The sequence below is a fragment of the Diabrotica virgifera genome, chromosome 6 (genome assembly GCF_917563875.1).
Source record: "Diabrotica virgifera virgifera chromosome 6, PGI_DIABVI_V3a".
In the NCBI taxonomy this organism is placed as follows: Eukaryota; Metazoa; Arthropoda; class Insecta; order Coleoptera; family Chrysomelidae; genus Diabrotica; species Diabrotica virgifera.
The window spans coordinates 31,388,228-31,403,794 of NC_065448.1; the positions used below are offsets into that span (position 1 = coordinate 31,388,228).

The following is a 15,567-nucleotide window of genomic DNA, read 5'->3' on the forward strand; positions in this document are numbered from 1 at the left end:
TGTATCAATAAAATCATTAGTTTTCGAGATATTTGAAGATAAAATGAAGGGGCACAATACATTAATCAAAATAACTGTAAAGTTTCATTTTCAACTCCAAATATCTCGAAAACTAATGACTTCAACGTTACGAATGAAGTATATTATTTACATAGAAAGTATTGGAAAATCGAAATATTGTGTTAAAATAGCAATTTCGCCAGTGACGTAGAATTTGGGAAGGGTAAGCCATGCACTGTCCCCTGTCGTACGCCTCTGGTAGTAGCCAGAAACGTTTGTTTATCATAATTTAGTAGGGTGTACGGCAACTACACTTTCTGCAAAGTATGACAAGGATATATCAAATAGTTTTAAAGTACTGGGTAAAAATGGTTATTAAATTTTTAAATAGAACACCCTATAACTCAGTAACCAGGCACATTTTATATAAGTGATTTTTGTTAACTATTAATATTTTGAGATCTAGAATCTACAACTCAGAGATTGGACATTCTTAATGAATCACCCTGTAGATTTTCCATCTTCGCTAAAACTTTTAGAGCATTCCATAATGTTTTTTTCAAATAGATAGTTATTACAAAACAAACGTGAAAATAAATTTAAACTCGCTTATACTCAAATTGGATTTCCCAGAAATTATAATCCCGTGCTCGGGGACCAGTTGAGCTTTGTCATTAAAGTTCCGTAATTAGCATCGGTAGAAATTAAGGGTAGGATTATCTTCTAGTACCTGCTCGGGGACGAATTGAGCGCCGACCAAAATGTACTACTCGACTAAATTGCTGAAAACAAATCTCACACTTGTGAGGTTTTTCTTCAGTGTGTACTCTCGAATGTTGTTTGAAATCACCTGCTCTACTAAACTGCTTAAAACAAATGTCACACTATTGTGACGTTTTTCTCCAGTATGAAGTTTAAAATGTGTTTTCAAATCACCTGCTTGACAAAGGGCCGGCTTCACCAACGACAAATAGTAGTTTATTTTATGATTAAAGTTATTCGACCATTAAACTGACATTTCTCCCTTTTACTAACGTCAAATAAGACTTATTTTATTTATTTATCAAAAAAATACTTACTCTTCGAGTAAATTGGCAAGTTAATCTGGGTGTAAATATTTAGAAAAAAGTAAATTCGTCCGTTTAACTTTAAATCATCAAAATTCTATTGAAACAAAATATAAACTTAAACATCTAATAAATTTTATTCGACGAATAGCTTATTCATTGATTTATTTGTTGTTGGCGAAACCGGACCTAAACTGCTTAAAACAGAGTGTGTACTCCTAAATGTATTTTCAAACTACCTGCGTGACTAAACTGCTTAAAACAGATTTGACACTTGTATGGTTTTTCTCCATGGTGCACTCTCAAATGTCTTTTCAACTGTCCTGATTGATTAAACTGCTTTAAACAGATTTCACACTTGTGAGGTTTTTCTCCAGTGTGCACTCTCGAATGTTGTTTCAAATCAAATGCTCTACTAAACTGCTTAAAACAAATGTCACACTGGTGAGGTATTTCTCCATTGTGCACTCTTAAATGTGTTTTCAGATCACGTGCTTCACTAAACTGCTTAAAACAGATTTCACACTTGTGAGGTTTTCTCCAGTGTGTATTCTCAAATGTACTTTCAAATTTCCTGCTTGACTGAATTGCTGAAAACAAATTTCACACTTGTTCGGTTTATTTCCAGTGTGTGCTCTCGCATGTCTTATCAAATGTCCTGCTTGACTAAATTGCTTAAAACAGATTTTACACTTGTAAGGTTTTTCTCTCGTGTGCACTCTCAAATGTATTTTTAAAGTACCTGCTTCACGAAACTGCTGAAAACAGATGTCACACTTGTGAGGTTTTTCCTTACACTTGTGAGGTTTTTCCCCGGTATGAACTCTCAAATGTCTTTTCAAATATCCTACTCAACTAAATTTCTGAAAACAAATTTCACACTTGTGAGGTTTTTCTCCAGTGTGCACTCTCAAATGTGTTTTCAAATCACCTGCTTGACTAAACTGCTTAAAACAGATTTCACACTTGTGAGCTTTTTCTCCTGTGTGTACTCTCAAATGTTTTTTCAAATTTCCTGCTTGACTAAACTGCTGAAAACAGATTTCACACTTGTAAGGTTTATCTCCAGTGTGTACTCTTAAATGTAATTTCAAACTACTTTCTTCACTAAACTGCTTAAAACAGATTTCACACTTGTGAGGTTTTTCTCCAGTGTGCACTCTCAAATTTGATTTTAAACTACTTGCTTCACTAAACCGCTTAAACAGATTTGACACTTGTGAGGTTTTTCTCCAGTATGCACTCTCAAATGTGATTTTAAACTACTTGCTTCACTAAACCGCTTAAAACAGATTTGACACTTGTGAGGTTTTTCTCCAGTATGCACTCTCAAATGTTTTTTCAAATCGCTTGTTTGACTAAACTGCTTAAAACAAATTTCACACTTGTGAGGTTTTTCTCCAGTATGCACTCTCAAATGTATTTTCAACTGACTTGTGTTAATAAACTGCTTAAAACAGATTTCACACTTGTAAGGTCTTTCTTCAGTGTGTACTCCTAAATGTCTTTTCAAACTACTCGCGTGACTAAACTGATTAAAACAGATTTCACACTTGTATAATATTTCTCCAGTGTGCACTCTCAAATGTGTTTTTAAACTACCTGCTTCTCTAAACTGCTTAAAACAGATTTGGCACTTGTGAGGTTTTTCAGCAGTATGCACTCTCAAATGGCTTTTCAAATGTCCTACTCGACTAAACTGCTTAAAACAAATTTCACACTTGTGAGGTTTTTCTCCAGTGTGCACTCTCAAATGTGATTTTAAATTACTTGCTTCACTAAACCGCTTAAAACAGATTTGACACTTGTGAGGTTTTTCTCCAGTATGCACTCTCAAATGTTTTTTCAAATTGCTTGTTTGACTAAACTGCTTAAAACAAATTTCACACTTGTGAGGTTTTTCTCCAGTATGCACTCTCAAATGTATTTTCAAATCGCTTGTTTGACTAAACTGCTTAAAACAAATTTCACAGTTGTGAGGTTTTTCTCCAGTATGCACTCTCAAATGTATTTTCAACTCACTTGTGTTAATAAACTGCTTAAAACAGATTTCACACTTGTAAGGTCTTTCTTCAGTGTGTACTCCTAAATGTCTTTTCAAACTACTTGCGTGACTAAACTGATTAAAACAGATTTCACACTTGTATAATATTTCTCCAGTGTGCACTCTCAAATGTGTTTTTAAACTACCTGCTTCTCTAAACTGCTTAAAACAGATTTGGCACTTGTGAGGTTTTTCAGCAGTATGCACTCTCAAATGGCTTTTCAAATGTTCTACTCGACTAAACTGCTTAAAACAAATTTCACACTTGTGAGGTTTTTCTCCAGTGTGCACTCTCAAATGTTCTTTCAAATGTCCTACTCGACTAAACTGCTTAAAACAAATTTCACACTTGTGAGGTTTTTCTCCAGTGTGCACTCTCAAATGTTCTTTCAAATGTCCTGCTTGACTGAACTGCTGAAAACAAATTTCACACTTGTGAGGTTTTTCTCCAGTGTGCCTTCTTAAATGTTGTTTCAAATAATGTGTTTTAGAAAACTGTTTGAAACAAATCTTACATTTGTAAGTTCCCTGTCTAGTCTGTACTTTTACATTTTTATTTACAGTTTTTCCCTTGGCGTGTCGACTAGTATAGTGTTGTTTACGTGATGAATGTTCACAAACTGTTTCCATACCTTCTATTTTATTCTCCTCCTGAGTAAAACCTAAAATGCAAACCAACTATAAACATTTACTACCAGAGAAATTTGAATACAGACATAAAATATTAAACAAAGTTAATGTAAGGCAGTAAGTCCTAACAATATAATCAATATGTTTTAGACACCGACATTTCTGTCTTGTAGATTTTGCCAGTGAAGCGAAAACGACAAGAGAATACCCTAGCCAATCGAAAATAATATTTCAAATAACTAAGATAGCTATCGTTCACCCTAAGCATAGCTCAGTAACTCTAGGTGTGTGTTCGTCTTGTCCTAATCTTAGATATGAACTATGAAAATTTGGAATGGAAGCAAACAAAACAATATTTTTAACCAATCATGTTTATTGTTCAATAAAGATATAATAAAAGTATGACTTATTAAATTGCATTAACAAATATATTCAAATTCTTGCCAAAAACTAACAATTCTGGATTATACTTATGGCTTTTGGTATCTGATGGTAACTTATTGATGTCAAATGGTACTGCTGTCGACTTCTTATAGACCTGGGCAGATGTTCGGCCTCAGATCCCTGCAGCTGAAGATGTTGGGTGCTGTAGTCTGGATGTCAAAGTCTCATTCTTTGCCTTAAAGTTGCATCACCGGTGATGTGTGAGGCTTACGTTACCGAAGAGGAAAAGGTTGATTTCTTTCCAAAAACCCAAGAGAGAGATAATTTGAATAAAAATTATTTATTGTTCACATTACATGCCTTTTTAAGAAATAATTCTTCCCTTTCCACTTAGTGTCAGCGAGCGATGAAGTTTCACGGTCATGACAGTGGGACATAGGAGGTGGCAGGCATGTTCCGTATTGAAAGACAGATACAGTCGGAAAAATGTGAGAATACCCATGAACGAACATATAAAACACGCTGTATTTTCCTGTCACCGTGTCACAAAGAAAATTGTCCAGTGCAAGTACATGTAACAATAATTATTACATGTACTTGCGCTGGCCAATTTTTTGTGTGACACGGTGACAGGAAAATTTAGCGTGTTTTATATGTTCTTTCATGGGTATTCTTTCATTTTTCCTACTGTATCTACAGAGTAAGGATATAAGGGGTACGTTCAGTAAGTTCAGTTGATGATTTAAATGTTAGATGAAGAGATATAGTAAATAGAAGATAATAAAAGAGGATAATAGAAGAAGGCGCCAAACTAGTTTTTAACAGGAAACAAGTTAAAACGAATACAGAAGATAATTATTAATGAAATATTAAAGGAAATGCAGTAGTAATCGTTCAGAACAAATCAAAAATAAATACTCATAATAAAATAATCATTAAGTCAATGTATATAGTTAATTTAAATTATTAATCATAAATTTTTTAAAGTGTCAAAATAATTTTCAGATGTTACTCTGGGGAAAATCTATAGAACAAAAGTTACTTAAAATTAGTCAGTTTACCAATTTCCGGACTTACTTTGGACGAATATTTTTTCACCTCCAAAAGGGGGTGAAAACCACCCCCAGGGCAAAAGCACATATCGGCACAATATCACTTTTTTCTTTGACTTGTTAGCTATGTGTATGCCAAATTTCATGTCAATCCCATCGGTTCTTTAAAATTTGGGAGGTTTTGCAATATTTTACCGTCAAAGAACGTACTATAGTTAGTTTTTTTACTCTCTTTTAAAATTAGGAATATGTGACTCGTGTTGTTTTTGAAATGACCGATTCAATTGTAGACTGTTTCATTGTTTTGTGACATGCTTGTGCCAAATGAAACCTGCAGCCTACTATTTTGGAATTTGGGAACACTGTTCTTATGGCATTGTGAATGGCTATTTCAAAGTCTGTCAGAATAATTTCTGGGTTCAGATTTAATCTCAAACCTAAGCATTTAATTTGCAAAAGTTTTAAACGATTTTTGTAAGAACATTGTCTCATAAATGTGTGAGATTCTACTATTAATATAGATTTTCCATCTTCGCTAAAACTTTTAGAGCATTCCATAATGTTTTTTTCAAATAGGTAGTTATTACAAAACAAACGTGAAAATAAATTTAAACTCGCTTATACTCAAATTGGATTTCCCAGAAATTATAATCCCGTGCTCGGGGACCAGTTGAGCGGTGTCATTAAAGTTCCGTAATTAGCATCGGTAGAAATTAAGGGTAGGATTATCTTCTAGTACCTGCTCGGGGACGAATTGAGGGCCGACCAAAATGTACTACTCGACTAAATTGCTGAAAACAAATCTCACACTTGTGAGGTTTTTCTTCAGTGTGTACTCTCGAATGTTGTTTGAAATCACCTGCTCTACTAAACTGCTTAAAACAAATGTCACACTATTGTGACGTTTTTCTCCAGTATGAAGTTTAAAATGTGTTTTCAAATCACCTGCTTGACAAAGGGCCGGCTTCACCAACGACAAATAGTAGTTTATTTTATGATTAAAGTTATTCGACCATTAAACTGACATTTCTCCCTTTTACTAACGTCAAATAAGACTTATTTTATTTATTTATCAAAAAAATACTTACTCTTCGAGTAAATTGGCAAGTTAATCTGGGTGTAAATATTTAGAAAAAAGTAAATTCGTCCGTTTAACTTTAAATCATCAAAATTCTATTGAAACAAAATATAAACTTAAACATCTAATAAATTTTATTCGACGAATAGCTTATTCATTGATTTATTTGTTGTTGGCGAAACCGGACCTAAACTGCTTAAAACAGAGTGTGTACTCCTAAATGTATTTTCAAACTACCTGCGTGACTAAACTGCTTAAAACAGATTTGACACTTGTATGGTTTTTCTCCATGGTGCACTCTCAAATGTCTTTTCAACTGTCCTGATTGATTAAACTGCTTTAAACAGATTTCACACTTGTGAGGTTTTTCTCCAGTGTGCACTCTCGAATGTTGTTTCAAATCAAATGCTCTACTAAACTGCTTAAAACAAATGTCACACTGGTGAGGTATTTCTCCATTGTGCACTCTTAAATGTGTTTTCAGATCACGTGCTTCACTAAACTGCTTAAAACAGATTTCACACTTGTGAGGTTTTTCTCCAGTGTGTATTCTCAAATGTACTTTCAAATTTCCTGCTTGACTGAATTGCTGAAAACAAATTTCACACTTGTGCGGTTTATTTCCAGTGTGTACTCTCGCATGTCTTATCAAATGTCCTGCTTGACTAAATTGCTTAAAACAGATTTTACACTTGTAAGGTTTTTCTCCCGTGTGCACTCTCAAATGTATTTTTAAAGTACCTGCTTCACGAAACTGCTGAAAACAGATTTCACACTTGTGAGGTTTTTCCTCACACTTGTGAGGTTTTTCCCCGGTATGAACTCTCAAATGTCTTTTCAAATATCCTACTCGACTAAATTTCTGAAAACAAATTTCACACTTGTGAGGTTTTTCTCCAGTGTGCACTGTAAAATGTGTTTTCAAATCACCTGCTTGACTAAACTGCTTAAAACAGATTTCACACTTGTGAGGTTTTTCTCCCGTGTGTACTCTCAAATGTTTTTTCAAATTTCCTGCTTGACTAAACTGCTGAAAACATATTTCACACTTGTAAGGTTTATCTCCAGTGTGTACTCTTAAATGTAATTTCAAACTACTTGCTTCACTAAACTGCTTAAAACAGATTTGACACTTGTGAGGTTTTTCTCCAGTGTGCACTCTCAAATGGACTTTCAAATTACCTGCTGTAAAAAATTGCTTAAAACAAATTTCACACTTGTGAGGTTTTTCCTTGTGAGGTTTTTCTCCAGTGTGCACTCTCAAATGTGATTTTAAACTACTTGCTTCACTAAACCCCTTAAAACAGATTTGACACTTGTGAGGTTTTTCTCCAGTATGCACACTCAAATGTTTTTTTAAATTACTTGTTTGACTAAACTGCTTAAAACAAATTTCACACTTGTGAGGTTTTTCTCCAGTATGCACTCTCAAATGTATTTTCAACTGACTTGTGTTAATAAACTGCTTAAAACAGATTTCACACTTGTAAGGTCTTTCTTCAGTGTGTACTCCTAAATGTCTTTTCAAACTACTTGCGTGAATAAACTGATTAAAACAGATTTCACACTTGTACAATATTTCTCCAGTGTGCACTCTCAAATGTGTTTTTAAACTACCTGCTTCCCTAAACTGCTTAAAACAGATTTGACACTTGTGAGGTTTTTCAGCAGTATGCACTCTCAAATGGCTTTTCAAATGTCCTAGTACACTAAACTGCTTAAAACAAATTTCACACTTGTGAGGTTTTTCTCCAGTGTGTATTCTCAAATGTACTTTCAAATGTCCTGCTTGACTGAACTGCTGAAAACAAATTTCACACTTGTGAGGTTTTTCTCCAGTGTGCACTCTTAAATGTTGTTTCAAATAATGTGTTTTAGAAAACTGTTTGAAACAAATCTTGCATTTGTAAGTTCCCTGTCTAGTCTGTACTTTTATATTTTTATTTACAGTTTTTCCCTTGGCGTGTCGACTCGTATAGTGTTGTTTACGGGATGAATGTTCACAAACTGTTTCCATACCTTCTATTTTATTCTCCTCCTGAGTAAAACCTAAAATGCAAACCAACTATAAACATTTACTACCAGAGAAATTTGAATACAGACATAAAATATTAAACAAAGTTAATGTAAGGCAGCAAGTCCTAACAATATAATCAATATGTTTTAGACACCGACATTTCTGTCTTGTAGATTTTGCCAGTGGAGCGAAAACGACAAGAGAATACTCTAGCCAATCGAAAATAATATTTCAACCAACTAAGATAGCTATCGTTCACCCTAAGCATGGCTCAGTAACTCTAGGTGTGTGTTCGTCTTGTCCTAATCTTAGATATGAACTATGAAAATTTGGAATGGAAGCAAACAAAACAATATTTTTAACCAATCATGTTTATTGTTCAATAAAGATATAATAAAAGTATGACTTATTAAATTGCATTAACAAATATATTCAAATTCTTGCCAAAAACTAATTCTGGATTATACTTATGGCTTTTGGTATCTGATGGTAACTTATTGATGTCAAATGGTACTGCTGTCGACTTCTTATAGACCTGGGCAGATGTTCGGCCTCAGATCCCTGCAGCTGAAGATGTTGGGTGCTGTAGTCTGGATGTCAAAGTCTCATTCTTCGCCTTAAAGTTGCATCACCGGTGATGTGTGAGGCTTACGTTCGCGAAGAGGAAAAGGTTGATTTCTTTCCAAAAACCAAAGAGAGAGATAATTTGAATAAAAATTATTTATTGTTCACATTACATGCCTTTTTAAGAAATAATTCTTCCCTTTCCACTTAGTGTCAGCGAGCGATGAAGTTTCACGGTCATGACAGTGAGACATAGGAGGTGGCAGGCATGTTCCGTATTGAAAGACAGATAAAGTTGGAAAAATGTAAGAATACCCATGAACGAACATATAAAACACGCTGTATTTTCCTGTCACCGTGTCACAAAGAAAATTGTCCAGTGCAGGTACATGTAACAATAATTATTACATGTACTTGCGCTGGCCAATTTTTTGTGTGACACGGTGACAGGAAAATATAGAGTGTTTTATATGTTCTTTCATGGGAATTCTTTCATTTTTCCTACTGTATCTACAGAGCAAGGATATAAGAGGTACGTTCAGTATGTTCAGTTGATGAAAATATAAACTTAAACATCTAATAAATTTTATTCGACGAATAGCTATTCATTGATTTATTTGTTGTTGGCGAAACCGGACCTAAACTACTTAAAACAGAGTGTGTACTCCTAAATGTATTTTCAAACTACCTGCGTGACTAAACTGCTTAAAACAGATTTGACACTTGTATGGTTTTCTCCATGGTGCACTCTCAAATGTCTTTTCAACTGTCCTGATTGATTAAACTGCTTAAAACAGATTTCACACTTGTGAGGTTTTTCTCCAGTGTGCACTCTCGAATGTTGTTTCAAATCAAATGCTCTACTAAACTGCTTAAAACAAATGTCACACTGGTGAGGTATTTCTCCATTGTGCACTCTTAAATGTGTTTTCAGATCACGTGCTTCACTAAACTGCTTAAAACAGATTTCACACTTGTGAGGTTTTTCTCCAGTGTGCACTCTCAAATGGACTTTCAAATTACCTGCTGTAAAAAACTGCTTAAAACAAATTTCACACTGTTTTTCTCCAGTGTACACTCTCAAATGTGATTTTAAACTACTTGCTTCACTAATGCCTGGTTGCACCAACAGATCTTAAGTTCCAGATTAGCTAAGCTCTGCTTATAAATAGGGCCTCCTTGAGTATCATTTACGTTGCACCATAATTTTAGATTCTTACCTTATTATCAATTATATCTATTATTATATTATGGTATTCTTATTGTAATATATTATAATTATATTATTTTAATTCTTATGATATTCTCGACTTAAGCTTAAGATCTGTTGGTGCAACCGGGCATAAACCCCTTAAAACAGATTTGACACTTGTGAGGTTTTTCTCCAGTATGCACTCTCAAATGTTTTTTCAAATTACTTGTTTGACTAAACTGCTTAAAACAAATTTCACACTTGTGAGGTTTTTCTCCAGTGTGCAGTGCAAAATGTGTTTTCAAATCACCCGCTTGACTAAACTGCTTAAAACAGATTTCACACTTGTGAGGTTTTTCTCCTGTGTGTACTCTCAAATGTTTTTTCAAATTTCCTGCTTGACTAAACTGCTGAAAACAGATTTCACACTTGTAAGGTTTATCTCCAGTATGTACTCTTAAATGTAATTTCAAACTACTTGCTTCACTAAACTGCTTAAAACAGATTTGACACTTGTGAGGTTTTTCAGCAGTATGCACTCTCAAATGGCTTTTCAAATGTCCTACTATACTAAACTGCTTAAAACAAATTTCACACTTGTGAGGTTTTTCTCCAGTGTGCATTCTCAAATGTACTTTCAAATGTCCTGCTTGACTGAACTGCTGAAAACAAATTTCACACTTGTGAGGTTTTTCTCCAGTGTGCACTCTTAAATGTTGTTTCAAATAATGTGTTTTAGAAAACTGTTTGAAACAAATCTTACATTTGTAAGTTCCCTGTCTAGTCTGTACTTTTATATTTTTATTTACATTTTTTCCCTTGGCGTGTCGACTAGTATAGTGTTGTTTACGGGATGAATGTTCACAAACTGTTTCCATACCTTCTATTTTATTCTCCTCCTGAGTAAAACCTAAAATGCAAACCAACTATAAACATTTACTACCAGAGAAATTTGAATACAGACATAAAATATTAAACAAAGTTAATGTAAGGCAGCAAGTCCTAAGAATATAATCAATATGTTTTAGACACCGGCATTTCTGTCTTGTAGATTTTGCCAGTGAAACGAAAACGACAATAGAATACCCTAGCCAATCGAAAATAATATTTCAACCAACTAAGATAGCTATCGTTCACCCTAAGCATAGCTCAGTAACTCTAGGTGTGTGTTCGTCTTGTCCTAATCTTAGATATAAAATATGAAAATTTGGAATGGAAGCAAACAAAACAATATTTTTAACCAATCATGTTTATTGTTCAATAAAGATATAATAAAAGTATGACTTATTAAATTGCATTAACAAATATATTCAAATTCTTGCCAAAAACTAACAATTCTGGATTATACTTATGGCTTTTATTATCTAATGGTAACTTATTGATGTCAAATGGTACTGCTGTCGACTTTTTATAGACCTGGGCAGATGTTCGGCCTCAGATCCCTGCAGCTGAAGATGTTGGGTGCTGTAGTCTGGATGTCAAAGTCTCATTCTTCGCCTTAAAGTTGCATCACCGGTGATGTGTGAGGCTTACTTTCCCGAAGAGGAAAAGGTTGATTTCTTTCCAAAAACCCAAGAGAGAGATAATTTGAATAAAAATGATTTATTGTTCACATTAAATGCCTTTTTAAGAAATAATTCTTCCCTTTCCACTTAGTGTCAGCGAGCGATGAAGTGTCACGGTCATGACAGTGGGACATAGGAGGTGGCAGGCATGTTCCGTATTGAAAGACAGATATCTACAGAATAAGGATATACGGGGTACGTTCAGTATATTCAGTTGATGATTTAAATGTTAGATGAAAAGAGATATAGTAAATAGAAGATAATAAAATAGGATAATAAAAGAGGGGCCAAACTAGTTTTTAACGGGAAACAAGTTAAAAACGAATACAGAAGATAAGTATTAATGAAATATTAAAGGAAATAAAGTAAAATAATTATTTAAAAATAAAATATCAAAGATGTGACGTTTGTAACGTTACACACTCCTCTCACCCATCAGAAAAATTTTGAACGCAAGTGAGAAATTTTTCTCAAAGAAAACGAATGTTACACACTCCCTCTACTCATCAGAAAAATTTCGAACACAGGTGAGAAAAATTTCGAACACAGGTGAGAAATTTTTCTCAAAGAAAACAATAACACAAAGTTCTAACCAGAAATAAATATATGCAGTAGTAATCGTTCAGAACAAATCAAAAATAAATACTCATAATAAAGTAATCATTAAGTAAATGTATATAGTTAATTTAAATTATTAATCATAAAATTTTTTAAAGTGTCAAAATAATTTTCAGATGTTACTCTGGGGAAAATACAATAAGTCAATCATAGCTATTAAATAACGCTGTGTCTAGACGCTAACTTCTAAGCAAATAAAAAAGTTACGTACACGCGAGCTAAACGTGCTAAAAATGTCAATTTATAGGTTCCTATCGATAATTTTACACCAGTACTATTAATTTTAGTTTTTCTTTATTTTACATGTTGTTTTCCATCTTTTGCGTTATTTTGCTGGTTATTCGCGAACTCAAGCGAGGGTGCTACCGCTTATTTAGAACTAGAGGAATTGGAATGAAAACATAAACAAATCATCGTTTAACCTATGTGTCAAAGTTGATTGAATGCTTATCGGGTGTGTTCATTTAATGAATGATTTATTTATATAAATAATTACATCAATAAAAATATTAATCATGTAAAAACACAATTACATCGGCCATTTTCGACTGGAATAACAATTTCTCTTGCTTCAATATTTTTATCTCTTGCGATTTCAATTGAATTTCCATTTCTATTTATACTACTTATACTCCGGTCAACTTACACATCCGCGGCTACAACAATTACCATCAAAAGACTAAGTTTTCACTCTAATGGTATATAACATATCCCACCAGAATGAAAACAATGGGAACCTTCTCTGGTTACACCTCCGAGGCTTCTACAATTTGCAAGCCATACGGATGCTGAGACTAAGGAAGATGAGGGAATTCTACAATTTACAATTCACGTCACATCTGCTCAGCGCGGTAAAGTTCCAACGAGACTGGTTCCCTTCATACTCCACACAGAGTAAATGTAAATCAAAAATGAATAACCATTTTCAATTTCGTTGCAAAACGAAAATACAGCCGAACCATATTCCAGTCCAATCAGAGAGTGCTGCAAGCACCTCTACCGGTTTCGAAACTTATTAGTCTCTCATCAGGAGGCACATATGCTGCTCTCCCCGATCCAACCAAAACAAACCCCAGCGTGCAGTCCCGAATTGCAACGAAATTGAAAATGGTTATTCATTTTTTATTTACATTTACTCTGTGTGGAGTATGAAGGGAACCAGTCTCGTTGGAACTTTACCGCGCTGAGCAGATGTGACGTGAATTGTAAATTGTAGAATTCCCTCATCTTCCTTAGTCTCAGCATCCGTATGGCTTGCAAATTGTAGAAGCCTCGGAGGTGTAACCAGAGAAGGTTCCCATTGTTTTCATTCTGGTGGGATATGTTATATACCATTAGAGTGAAAACTTAGTCTTTTGTTAGCAGTTGCCGCTAGGGCATCTATGCCATTTCGTTCGTTGCAATTCGGGACTGCACGCTGGGGTTTGTTTTGGTTGGATCGGGGAGAGCAGCATATGTGCCTCCTGATGAGAGACTAATAAGTTTCGAAACCGGTAGAGGTGCTTGCAGCACTCTCTGATTGGACTGGAATATGGTTCGGCTGTATTTTCGTTTTGCAACGAAATTGAAAATGGTTATTCATTTTTGATTTACATTTACTCTGTGTGGAGTATGAAGGGAACCAGTCTCGTTGGAACTTTACCGCGCTGAGCAGATGTGACGTGAATTGTAAATTGTAGAATTCCCTCATCTTCCTTAGTCTCAGCATCCGTATGGCTTGCAAATTGTAGAAGCCTCGGAGGTGTAACCAGAGAAGGTTCCCATTGTTTTCATTCTGGTGGGATATGTTATATACCATTAGAGTGAAAACTTAGTCTTTTGTTAGCAGTTGCCGCTAGGGCATCTATGCCATTTCGTTCGTTGCAATTCGGGACTGCACGCTGGGGTTTGTTTTGGTTGGATCGGGGAGAGCAGCATATGTGCCTCCTGATGAGACTAATAAGTTTCGAAACCGGTAGAGGTGCTTGCAGCACTCTCTGATTGGAATGGAATATGGTTCGGCTGTATTTTCGTTTTGCAACGAAATTGAAAATGGTTATTCATTTTTGAATTACCATCAAGCTGAAAATTGGCAGGATTGTTCAAAATACCATCATAAATGGAATCTAAAAAGTCCTCATAAATCCGACCCGAGCTAAAAAAATTTACGCGGGGTCAAAGGTCACCAAATATAGTTTTTAGCGCTTTTCAGCGAAACGGCAAGTTTTATCATAAAATTAGTTTTAACAAAATGTAGAATGGGTAACTCTCTATATAGTCCATGTGGTGAGACCGCTCCCGTCTGAAAAAAATTTCTAGTTCGGTTTCTTTGTGGATTCCTATTCAAAAATGTCCCCTTTAAACGAATCTGAAGGGTGCCGGGCGGAATTTTTGGGCAGAAATTGTTTAAACAAATACAACAGATCATGGTCTTTTGCTCTGGAACATATATTTTTAGATTTTTTGGGTCAGTCTAAACAAGAAAGGTATCTTGTAATTTTTCTCAGAAATTTATAGTTTTGAAGTTATAGGCGATTTAAAATCTGAAAAATGCTAAAATACGCATTTTCGAGGCTTAAAAACTCGTATTTAAATTAGTATTTTTGAGGTTGCCAGATACTTAGACTGAAGACTGAACATTCAGCTTCAAGATTCTGAAGAGTGATCGCGTCTAACTTTAATTTATACCGTTGTTTTTGAATTGTTAAATATGCGTGTTTATCCGATTTTTTTGTCGGTGCGTCGGGTCCCGTTTCAAAAATCTCCTATTTTCCTCCGAAAAATATTTTTTCTAGATTCTTTGGGGCATTTTAAATAAAATAAGTTTCTTGCCATTTTCCTCAAAAGTTAATAGTTTTTAAGTTATAAGCGATTCAAAATCCGAAAAATGGCAAAAAAACGCATTTTTGGAATTTAAATCGCTTATAACTTTAAAACTATTAACTTTTGAGAAAAATGTCAAGAAATTTATTTTATTTAGAATGTCCCAAAGAATCTGGAAAAAATATTTTTCGGAGGAAAATAGGAGATTTTTGAAACGGGGCCCGACGCACCGGCAAAAAAATCGGATAAACACGCATATTTAACAATTAAAAAACAACGGTATAAATTAAAGTTAGACGCGATCACTCTTCAGAATCTTGAAGCTGAATGTTCAGTCTTCAGTCTAAGTATCTGGCAACCTCAAAAATACTAATTTAAATACGAGTTTTTAAGCCTCGAAAATGCGTATTTTCGCATTTTTCAGATTTTAAATCGCCTATAGCTCCAAAACTATCAATTTCTGAGAAAAATTACAAGATACCTTTCTTGTTTAGACTGACCCAAAAAATCGAAAAATAATATTCCAGAGCAAAAGAACACGAGCTGTTGTATTT

General features: G+C 34.5%; 1 protein-coding gene across 6 annotated transcripts in view; it reads right to left on the reverse strand.

Moving 5' to 3' along the window:
• Positions 1-403: 403 nt before the first annotated feature.
• LOC126887531 (zinc finger protein 845-like) overlaps positions 404-15,567 on the reverse strand; it is a 45,946-nt gene continuing 30,782 nt past the window's right edge. The window contains exons 3-4 of one of the 6 annotated variants that reach the window (XR_007699101.1): positions 5,917-8,304; positions 404-730 (exon numbers count right to left, since the gene is read on the reverse strand). Coding sequence is in view for 4 of the 6 variants with exons in the window: in XM_050655170.1 (XP_050511127.1) it covers positions 6,452-8,304 (1,853 nt within the window). In the remaining 2 variants the exon portion in view is untranslated. Of the gene's footprint in view, positions 1,391-1,998; positions 3,774-3,956; positions 8,305-15,567 lie in introns of those variants that run through there. The other 5 variants (XM_050655172.1, XR_007699102.1, XM_050655171.1 and 2 more) reach the window with 5 other exon arrangements.